We start from the raw sequence: 11594 nt of genomic DNA, 5'->3' as shown, positions 1-11594 counted from the left end.
ACAAGTATGTTCTTCTGTTTACTTGTGAGTCCTCACATAATCCTTAAGCCAAATAGGTGGCTTAGTTGTTCTACCTGATCTTCTTTCAGTCAACTCTATTGTCTAAGTCTCTTCCACTTCTTCTATGTCTTCAACATGATCTGCCATATCCCCATAAGAGTCTTGAGTTTCATGATTTTCTTGATCAAGGTTTGCCGGTGCATTTGGAATATGTTGTGATATGAGGTCTTTAGTGTGTTGATCAAATAGAATCTTTCTATTTGCAATGTCAAGATCATCCACTACACAGAATCTCTACAATTTTGTAATCAGCAACTCAAGGGCTTTGGATCTTTTGACTATCCCGGAAGGGAAATATGCCTTCATTAAAAATAACATCTCTATCAATAAAGCACACTTTATTAGATAAGTCAAAGAGTTTATATCCTTTCTGAAGAACACCATATCCTATGACTTTATTGCTCTTGGACGAAACTTATCTTGTTTTGGCAGAGTGGTTGCATAGCAAAGACAACCTATCACCTTCATGTGAGCCAAAGAAGGTGGTTTATTGTACAATACTTTAAAAAGTAATTTTCCTTTCAAGATAGTAGATGGAATCCTGTTAATTATAGATGATGTTGCTTCTAAACATGTCCCCCAGAATCTAATTGAAAAATTAGCTTGAAATCTAATTGCTCTTGCTGTTTCTAGGATGTGCCTATGCTTCCTCTCGACCACTCTATTTTGTTGATGAGTGTAAGGGAAGAAACTTTGGTATAAGATCCCATGATGTGCAAACAGTTCTTTGCAAGACATGTTAAAAATTTAGATCTATTATCTGATCCGAATACTTTAATCATCCTTCCAAGTTGATTAAAAATCATTGCAAATAAAGTTTTAAGTAACTCAGATACATCTGACTTTACTCTCATCAAAACAATCCATGTTGATCTGGTGTGATCATCAACCAATCTCAAAAAGTAATTCATTCCATTATAAGTTGCAGTTTTATAAGGACCTCATGTATCCATGTGTATCAAATAAAAAGGTTCATCAGCTCTACTAGTACTAACAGAAAATAGTAATCTTGTTTGCCTAGACAAGGGACATACATCACAATATTGTAACTGAAAAGCATCTTTATTCCTAAGTGCAAAAAATTTTCTAATAGTTGCCATAGGCACATGCTCTAATCTTTTATGCCAAACTTCAAGCTCCATCATTTGTTCTACTGCCACAGACTTTGCTTCATTTATTCCAGCTTCCTTACAGTGTATCCTCATTACATACAAACCATCTTCTTCCCTACCAATCGCCTTCACTCTCCCAATGCAAAGATCCTAAATCACAAAATATTCGGGAAAAAATATTGCACAGCAGTTCAGCTCCTTGGTCATTTTGGACATTGATAAGAGATTGAATTTAAAACTTGGCATATAAAGCACATCCTTAAGGATATCACCTCCTGTCAAAAGATTGTTTCCTACTTTTGTGATTTTAGCAGACTTTCATGTTGGCATTTGCACATTTTCACCTCCTACTTTACCATCATTCAATAACAAACATTCATTTCCTGTCATATAGTTTGCAGCCTCTGTGTCTTCTATCCAATAGACTGCATTATCTTTAACAAGAAAGCACTTACCTGCCATATATACACTTGTCTAAGAAGTGGAAGCCTTACTTTGCATCTAAGTAGCATATTATATTATTCTTGTGTGATCATTAGTGCAACAGTGTTGGTTTGATTACTTGCAGTGGTATTGACTTGATTACTTGCACTAATCTCAGATGGTAGAGAATGCCTTACACTAGTCTCAGATTGCATAAAATGCCCATCAATCACATTAGCTCTAGCCTTGGACTTGAAGCCTGCAAGATATCCAATTAATCTGTAGCAATTTTCCTTATGGTGACCCCTCTTGATTTAGTAACCACAGTGCATGAGCTTAAAACAACCATCCCTTGTATGTCTTTTTCCATGATAGTAGTCACACTCTACATTCCAGTTTCTTTTCTTCTTAGGCATAGCATTTCTAGTTGTGAACAAGGCAATTGACTTGATAGTTTCAGCTGTAATATAGTTACTACCTGCCACAAGCTTTTGACTCTCATCCTGAACAATCAAAGCATATGATTGGTTCACATTAATCACCTTAGATTTCATCAGAATTTAACTTCTTGACTGACTATATCCCTCATTCAATCCCATTAAGAATTGTAATAGGCGCTGATATTGCAAGTGCACTGCAAAATCCTTTGATTTTTCACAGTCACATGAAGGAGGTGGCATCATTAAATCATACTCATCCCATAAATCCTTCAACCTTGAATAGTATACTGATACAGATAATGTGCCTTGAGTTAAGGTGAAGATTTTCTTGTGAAGAGAATATAGACGTGAGCCATTCACCTTATTGAATCTCCCCTGCAACTCCTTCCAAACCAAATGTGCATTTGAAAGAAATAGAATTTCACTCAACAATTCCTTGCTCACACTTTTAGTAAGCCATGAAACTACTATTGCATTACATCGATCCCACTGATGTTCTAAAGCTGGTCCAAAAGTATCCCTAGTGATTGTGCCATCTATGAATCCCAGCTTATTCCTCCCTAAGAGTGCAACTCCCATTGCTCGATCCCACAGAGTATAATTCTCCATGCCTACAAGCTGAATACCAACAGATAGAGACCCAAGAGCATCAGAAGGATGAAGATACAGGGGATGATTATGGTCAATCACCACCGGAGCTGGAACAAAGGTTCCTAAATCAGACACATCATCAATCGCCATGAAAGGCAGAAATTATACATAACAGAGTTGGTAGATTTGTAGAGGCAGTGAAGAATCGTGAACAAAAATGAAAATTATTGAGCAAATCTAAGGTTTGCTGTAATTCAGATTAGGATTCGATTTTCATAAGAATTGTCGATGAATCTCTCGATTATCTTCAATCCGCGAAGAACAGTCCCTAGATCTTATCGACGAGATAGCTCTGATACCATGACAAAATCCATCGAATTCCCAATCGCCATTGAAATGAGAAAGAACACAGAACAGAGGAATGAAAGCACATGCAGAGCTCGGAGAAATTTTTGTATAGAATGAATAGTTGAGTACAAAATGAATGAGCTACCTTCTATATATACAGTGTATAACTACCTCCTAACTAACTGACAGATATAGCCAGTTGTACACCTATCCTCCACTAATAATATAATTAACAACTAACAACTAACTAACTCGACTCAACTTACTAACTAATTACAGGTTCCTTCAGTGCACAATAAGATATTTATCCAAACGCCTCCACAAGTTCTCAACTCGAATAAAATTGAATCTACGCCGTCTGAAATGTGGCTTAGCCACTTGATCTTATGTAGCATTTATTACTTAAATCCAAATTTGTTACAGTTGTTTCTCTGATTCTCTCTCCTTTGTTTTCTCATCTCTTTTTCTTCCCTAATCAATAAATAATAAGTTTGAAGATATATATAATTTGTTGGGGTTATTCTCAAGAATATTTAGTAGGTGTGAGGAATTGGTTACGTTACTTTCGTATGTCATGCAGTGATTTAATAACTTTAAGAAAAGAAAACGAACAAAAAAGAACTAGTATAAAACTTTTGATGCATTATTTTGGAAAAAATTAATAATAATGCAAGGCTATATCGACTTGCAAACAAAAATGGTGAACGTAAATGAGAAAAAAAGGGAGTGACAAAGCGAGGGAATTGAGGAAATATAAATGAAGAGAACAACGGAAGTAGGGTGGGTAGGAGGCCAACAAGGGTCCCAAAATAATCATAATCATAAAACATGAAAACGTGACTGTGTTCTACGGTATATGTAACTTATATTATAAATATCCTGTAAGACAACAAAAATCCTCCTTTGATGGTCCAAATTCACATCATTACTAATACAAGCCATTGGTGATGACAGAAACAAGTTACTTATCATCTTCTTTTATCGCATTCTCCATTTGCACTATTTTTTATATCATTCACAAATAATCATTTAGTATTATTGTTACTTATTTTAATCGGCATACGTTAGATTTTTTAATTTGTAGTTCTCTATAGTATTGGATTTACACCGAGGTGCCATTGAGCCTCACTTGTTTACCCTAATTATGAATGAACTAATTAATACAATATAAGATGAGGTCCGATGTTGTATGATAATTGATGTATGTTAATTGATGATGACATTGTGTTAATTGACGAAACCAAAGTGGGTGTAAGCCAAAAGCTTTAAGATATGGAGAAGCACCTTAGAACATAGCAACTTTAGGATAAGTAGAAGTAAGAAAGATCTAGTACATACACTATAAGTTGAGGTGAGACTATATGGGATTGCGGTGCCAAAATGCCAATAATTTAGATATCTAGGTTTAATTTGTCGTTTCAAAAAAAATGGAATGATACAAGATGTTATCCATTGGATTAAAACCGGATGGTTGAAATGGAGAAGTGCTATCAGGATGTTATATGATACAAGAATGCCTACCGAAGTGAAAGGTAAGCTTTATAGAACAACTATAAGACCGACAATATTATATGATAGTGAATGTTGGGCCGCTAAAGGCCAATATACCCACACGATGAGTGTTGTAGAGATGCGGATACTAAGATGGATATGCGGTTATACAAGATTAGAGATAAGATTAAAAATGACCACATTCACCAAAAGGTGCAAATAGCATATATTGAGAATAAAATAAGAAAATGCCGCTTGAGATGGTTTGATCATGTCTTGTATCGCCCTATAGAGGCACATGTCCATGGTGTGAAATTATAGTGAGTGGAGAAGTTAAAAAAGGAGATCTAAAATTACATAAAAGGAAGTTGTCACTTATAAATCTTTTGACTCAATGCATACTTAGATAAAAATACGGTATAATGGAAGAAAATAATCCATACACGTGTTACTTACTAATCAGGTATAGTCTTTAAATTTGTTAGAGAATTTTTAATGATGTGATATATATATATATATATATATATATATATATATATATATATATATATATATATATATATATACAGAGAGAGAGAGAGAGAGAGAGAGAGTATACTCCTATTTTATTTTGGCATAATGATGATATTAGTTGAGCTTAAAAAAAGAAGTGAGTATTCATATTACCCACCCAAATTTTATTTCTGACTGAGACATAGTATTAGTTGTTGTTGTGGTTGGTTTTAATACCTTTTTCAATTTTTTTTCCTATTAAATGAAGTAATGATAAAGAAACGATTAAAAAGGGAGAACATTAAGAATCGAACACATGATTATTTTGTAGATATTTTCATTAAAATCATTAGACTATGACAATAATCAAAGTTTTTGAAGTTTAAAAAATTTAAATAAACAACATTCTTAAAGCAGCAACACTTCTAGCACATCTATGAAAGGGAAAGAAGAGTTAAACATAGAGTTGATAAACTGAGGAGTTGGGTCAAATTTGAATGTGTCAAAACATATAATGAACTTGATCCAATGAGTCCAAAGTTTGTAGGGTCAAAATAGAGTTAAATAACGAGTTTCAATCCAACTCGTCCAACGAGATCGAACCTCTCATATTTTTTATTTTTCTTATTAGCTTAACTTCTTCCAACTCTATGCTTATTTGGTTTTTGTTACAAAGTAATTTGTTTACCCTTGAAATTTGATAACAATTAAACTTATAATATAGTTCTAAGGACACGTGATTTCACCTAATATCAATAGATAAATGTGTGGATGAGTAATAAAAATTAACAATAAAGTAAAGCAAACCAGTGATTGAATGAAACTCAATCCTTGAGTTTGGACACCCATGAACTAGTTGATACAAGAACTATGAAAGTATAACAAAGCTGAATAACAATGGTGAGAACAATAAAGAGAATTATATTGCATTTTGTGTCTGTCAAAACGTGTCCAACAAATGATTAGAACCCCCCTTTATATAGTAGAGGAGTTTCACTTATGGTACAATTCTAATTACAGAAAGAAACCCCATGATTAGCTAATTAACTGTTTCTGATTTGATCCGTTCCGAGATTTACGCCACGATCTTCGGCCAGTCACCGAGATTTACGCTATAATCCTCGGTCAGCCACAAATATCTTGCCTTTCTGTTATTATGCTATCTTCGATCTTGCTCGATGTCTGCCTCATTTGGCTTCGATCGCTACTAGCCTCGATCTGGACAAGAACCTCAGTTTTGAGCTCGGTACCTTATCCTCGTGATATGGCCTATTCCGTTATGAGACCGTCCTTCGATGCAAACTCCCGGTCTCGGTCAAACAATAAAATCGGGTGGGCCTGGTTTTAACCGTATACAGATAGTCCCCTCATTTTTTTGGAGTGTAATGACAAGAAACGAATTGAGCCTTCGATTTTCTACCTCGACCTGTCATGACGTCATCCTTGTGACGTAAGCGACGGAAGTGACTGAAATGTCCTGTCTGTACAGTTACCAAGGCATTAAATACGCGTCAGTCGATGGTCAGCCACCGCCAATATTGAACCGTCGTTGTGAAATTTATAAATAGCCCCTCTCTCCACCATTTCGAACTTTTACTTTCAGTTTTTCCATCTCCTAAGTTTTTTATTCCTTCTAACTTCTTCATCTGTAAATCTACGATTTTCACTGCTACCATCTTCTCAAAACACCAAATCTTATCACCTCCATCTATTTTTAACTTCAAATCCATACAAAAATGGCGAAAACATCAAACATTGTTCCTCAAAAGGAAAATGCTTCTTCATTGCGGCCGGCCAGCGACAAAACACCGGTGGAGCCATGACCTAAAGAGTGTGTTCCCGGGGGGTGTGTTCTCACTTCTAACTTCAAGACTGATAAAGCCTCATTGATTCCTAGTGATGTGAGCCAGTGTCGAGGTATATATGCTCGATAACCGAAGGGTTCCTTAAGCAGGTAAAGAAAGACTGCAACTGAAAGGGCAAAGAAGTGGTGGTCCCGACCCCGGAAGAAGACATTACCACCCATGTGGAAGGGTTTTAAAGTGTTTACACTTACCCTTTCATGCTGGGCCCCCTCCACCCCGTCGTCATTGATGTTTTTCATCAGTATCAAATAACCCTAGGCCAAATCCATCCTTCTTTTTGGCGAACTGTCATCCTGCTCCGATTCTTCGTGAGCAAAGTCGAAGGGATGCCTTTCACCCTCGACCACCTCATCAGGTTATACAGCCCCCGCCTCTATCAAGGCGGGTTAATAAAACTCCAATGTCGGGCCACCAAAGTGTTGTTCTCGAGCATAGACGAGGACAAGGACCGAGGCTGGATGGGCCGGTACGTTCGAGTGAGGACTTTCGACCTAATCCCGGACGAGAAGATGCCATTTTCTGAGAAATGGAAGATGAAGCGTAAGTATAATCTCACTGTTAGTTCTTATTTTTTGTTTTTCCCCTTTGCTTCTTCTCATCAATATCACCTTCCGTGATGTAGCGGTCGCTTAGATGCCCGGTGCAATTCCTAACCTCAAGAGCTGTGTTCGGGACCTGGCCTCGACCTCTTCGTATGCTGAGCGCTCATGGCGCGATTTATCAAAGGGCCAATGGGAGGCCAAAACTCATGGTAAGTCCCTTTTTCCATGTCTTTGATGGTTTTGTTAAGGCATTTCTCACTTAATTGCTTTTCATATAGGCCTTGGCAAAGATGCTGTTATGAGGCCCCTATCTGGTGAGGAGTTCGATTTCGGCACCGAAACTGGCGAAGGACAAAAAAAGGAAAAAAGACCTCACCCTCCGAGGATCCAGAACCTAAGAAGAAGGCGACTCATAAGCCGAGGAAGAGCATTATCCTCCTGACTGAAGAGTCTGTTCGGCGTCTAAGGGAGGAGGACGAAGAAGAGGAAGAAGACGACTCCGGGATAGTGGTCCGACCTGGAATGAGCACCGAGGCCCCAAAGGCCACTGAATCGGTGAAGGCTGCATAGACTCCGTCTCGAGATGAGGGGGTCTCGGAAAAAGACTTGGGCGAAGTCTCCGAGTCATCGAGGATCGAAGATGCTTCCCACCACACTGAGCCAACGGTGGGTATGACTGTCGAGGTCCTTCGAGATAAGGAGAATGCCCCAAGTGATCCACTTGGGGCAATAGAAATTGGAGGCTCCCCGCTGCTCCCCTCGTTTTCTGAGGAGATGATTCAAGAGGCTCGGGCCTTGAAGACCCTCTCTATCGAAGGAGCCCACGGAAGGGAGATTCCCTTCCGTGATTACTTTACTAGGGTCGAAGATACTACCGGCCTGAGTGATTTGGAAGTCTCGAGGAAGGACTTGGGCGAGGCATCGAGCCTTTTCAATGAAGAGCAGCAAGCTCTGAATCGGGTAAGCCTTATCTCCCCTTGTTGGTATTACCTTTGTGTTTATTTTTCTCTTTTTGTCTAACTTTTTTTCTTCTTTCTGCGTAGGCCTCAGCGCTTCACCGAGAAGCATTTTCTCGCTCTCGAGCCGAACTGAGTCGGTACGAGGCCGACATTCAAAGGCTTACCGAGGAGAGGAATGCCCTCAATCTTCTTGGTAAGCAAAAAGAAGAACAAATCAAGGACCTCAGAGCCGAATTGTCCACGGCTCATAAAGATCAGACCGACCTGATCAAGCAAGTAATGAAAATTTTAAAAACTCATGGGCTCGATTCGGGAAGGGTGGCTAACATTTCGATCTCACAGTTGCAGCAAAAGATCGAGAAGATCGAGCAGTTCCGCGAGGAGGTAGATATGATAAAGGCGGAGTCCTTGGGATGGAAAGAAGGTATGGACCGCTTTGCTGCAAAAAAAAAAAAAAGACTGCCCGAGCCCAATTATCATAGGTCGAAATTCAGCTTCAAGGTATGAAGGATAAGAGCTTGACTCAAGCAAGGAAAATAGAGGAGCTCGAGGCTCGGTTGGCTTCCGAACTTGACAAGGCCAAATATGAAGCCGAAAAGGCAAAGGCCGAGGCAGATACGATCGTGGCCGTCTACCAAGCCGATGCTAAATCCGCTCAAGTCCAAGCGAGAGAGGTAGCCGATACCACCCAAACTCGAGCATATTGGATTGCCGAACTTGCCAGATGCCAATCTCGAAGGGAAACCCTCGAGGAAATCCACGCTCGAGGTTTCGATCTTACCAAGGCTAGAGAGCATGAAGCCAAAGTTGGAGCGCTGGCCACTTCCGATGATAATGATGATGATGATGGCAACAAAAGCGGGTCCAAGAATAGAGAGGACCTTGATAGAGAAGAAGCTGCCCCCGGAGAAGATCAGGAACCTTAGGATTTTTCACTTTTGATCTTTTGTATAGGATCCCCATCAGACCTTGTAAATATTCTCATATATATATAAAGATCTCTTTCCTTTCCGACTTTTCTTTATTTCATTTATGCCTTGTGAAAATTTTGTTTTATTTATGCCTTATGAAAATTTTGTTCATAAGTTCGAGGCTTAGGCAATTTGATCGAAGCCGAACTAGTATAGTTTTTATAATCGAGTGAGTACTTGCTCGAACTCGGAGTATGGTGACCCTTAGGTTTTAATTGAGTGAGGATGATTTCTCAAAAATAAAACTGGCCCTTTACGGTCTTGAATTAGGCCGATACGGCCATAGTAAAAAGAATGGCTTTCTCCCCCTTTTCGGCTTGAAAAGTTTATTGTTTAATCATATAAATTATGTTGTGCCTTAGCACGAAATAAAGGATTTACTCTAGAGTTCGAACGGTTTCGTACCCATTATTCAAGGATCAATATTATCGAGACCCTTTGTTTCGTAATGCCTTAGCATAAAATAAAGAATTTTTTCTAGAGTTCGAACGACTGTGTACCCATTAGGGTTTTCGAGGGTCGATATTATCGAGACCCTTAGAAATTTAGCCAAGGGTAGCCTTTTTAACCGGTTTGTGAAAATATTAGAAGGCTTGTTTAATAACGGAAATCGGACGTCTCCGAACCATGTTAATGTGGTTGTAGCCTTTAGCTTGGGAATCGCCTTTTGGGCTTGTTCCCCTGTTATACTTCGAACTTGTTCGAAGTATCAACCCCCGAGTGGGGTGGCCGTGGCCTATAAAATCGAGAATTACCTTTTTAAGATCTTACGATTTCATGGTTTAGTAATTCGATCCTGTCGATTTTTTGGACGGCAGTCTCCGAGTATCGGGTAAATTTTTTGAACTTCAGGTGTGCTCGGCCCTTAAGCCAGTTTCCACAATAGATCATAAATATGAAATTGTAAAGTATAAATTTTTCTAAAGCATGAAATATCTGGTAAGGAAAAATACTTCTTTCATAGATTATACATGCGTACATGTTTCGCCATTAGGGTTCGAGTAATCTACATGGACACAGTTCATTTGACCGTTTGGTCCTCTACAAAATTTACCTATCGAGACCTTATCGACATGAAGTATTCCCTTATAACTATCCGAAGGTGATGTCCCCCAGTATTCGAGGTTGATTGTAAAGGAGCCTCGGATGCTGTCGAATTGCTCTAAGTTAGCACGAACAATGGTTGCCTCGTTAAAAACCTCGCCGGAAAAACCCATTTGGGATAAAAATCGGTCTAAGGAAAAAAGAGTGCAACACGTGCTTTCATACCTAAGGACTCCGCGTTTGAAAAATACCTGCAAATGGTTAGTATAAAATATAAATGAAAATGGAGAAGGTCGTACCTTAGTAGTAATATCGTTTGAGGAGTGATATGTTCTAATTGTTTGGTAATTGTTCGCCATTCACCATGCCAAGTTTGTAGGATTCTTTTCCAATGATATCGAGGACCCGGTATGGTCCCTCCCAGTTCGGGCCAAGTTTTCCTTCGTTTGGGTCTCGAGTATTGAGGGTGACCTTCCTCAGAACCAAGTCCTTGATTTTGAAGTGTCGAAGATTGGCTCTTCGATTGTAGTACCTTTCGATCCGCTGTTTATGTGTGGCCATTCGAACAAGGGCGGCTTTCCGTTTTTCATCTAGCAATTCGAGGCTTGTGTTCATAGCCTCGTGATTTGACTCTTCCGTTGCATATTGAAACCTGACGCTAGATTCCCCGATTTCAACCGGGATCAGAGCTTCAGCGCCATATACTAAAGAAAAAGGGTGTTTCCCCCGTACTGGATTTTGACATTGTTCGATATGCCCAAAGGACTTTTGGCAATATTTCTCTCCATTTTCCCTTACCATCGTCCAATCTTTTCTTTAGATTTTGAATGATGGTTTTGTTTGTCAATTCGGCCTGTCCATTCCCACTAGGATGATACGGCGTCGATAGGATCCTCTTTATTTTTTGATCTTCGAGAAATTTTGTTACTTTGCCGCCGGCGAATTGCTTTCCATTGTCACATATGATCTCGGCAGGCATCCCGAATCGACATATAATGTGATCCCAGATGAAGTCTATGACTTCTTTTTCTCTAATTTTCTCGAAAGCATATGCTTCAACTCACTTAGAGAAATAGTCAGTCATAAGCAAAATAAATTTAGCTTTACCTGGGGCTGATGGAAGAGGGCCAACGATATCCATTCCCCACTTCATGAATGGCCATGGGGATAAGACTGAGTGGAGTTGTTCTCCGGGATGATGAATCATTGGCGCATACCTTTGACATTTGTCGCACTTTCGAACAATCTCTTTTGTA

The 11594-nt window shown here is 39.0% G+C and overlaps 2 protein-coding genes across 2 annotated transcripts; one reads left to right on the top strand and one right to left on the bottom strand.

Moving 5' to 3' along the window:
* Positions 1-2155: 2155 nt before the first annotated feature.
* On the bottom strand, positions 2156-2776 carry LOC138898615 (uncharacterized). Its single transcript, XM_070184694.1, has one exon. It carries the CDS (start codon positions 2774-2776, stop codon positions 2156-2158), a length of 621 nt encoding a protein of 206 aa, XP_070040795.1.
* Positions 2777-8036: 5260 nt separating this feature from the next.
* On the top strand, positions 8037-9249 carry LOC138898614 (uncharacterized). The gene is made up of 3 exons (XM_070184693.1): positions 8037-8324; positions 8408-8707; positions 8806-9249. Exons 1-3 carry the CDS (start codon positions 8037-8039, stop codon positions 9247-9249), a joined length of 1032 nt encoding a protein of 343 aa, XP_070040794.1.
* Positions 9250-11594: the final 2345 nt, after the last annotated feature.

The sequence above is a fragment of the Nicotiana tomentosiformis genome, chromosome 9 (assembly GCF_000390325.3).
Source record: "Nicotiana tomentosiformis chromosome 9, ASM39032v3, whole genome shotgun sequence".
In the NCBI taxonomy this organism is placed as follows: Eukaryota; Viridiplantae; Streptophyta; class Magnoliopsida; order Solanales; family Solanaceae; genus Nicotiana; species Nicotiana tomentosiformis.
Note: the sequence above shows the minus strand (reverse complement) of the source record. Positions and strands in the feature narration are given on the sequence as shown.

Excerpts from the sequence above, each read along its gene's own strand:
- LOC138898615 (XM_070184694.1), bottom strand. The coding sequence starts at position 2,776 with ATGGCGATTGATGATGTGTCTGATTTAGGAACCTTTGTTCCAGCTCCG.
- LOC138898614 (XM_070184693.1), top strand. The coding sequence starts at position 8,037 with ATGACTGTCGAGGTCCTTCGAGATAAGGAGAATGCCCCAAGTGATCCA. Across the intron at positions 8,325-8,407 it reads AGCAGCAAGCTCTGAATCGG|GCCTCAGCGCTTCACCGAGA; the intron begins GTAAGCCTTATC and ends CTTTCTGCGTAG. Across the intron at positions 8,708-8,805 it reads TCGAGCAGTTCCGCGAGGAG|GTCGAAATTCAGCTTCAAGG; the intron begins GTAGATATGATA and ends CAATTATCATAG.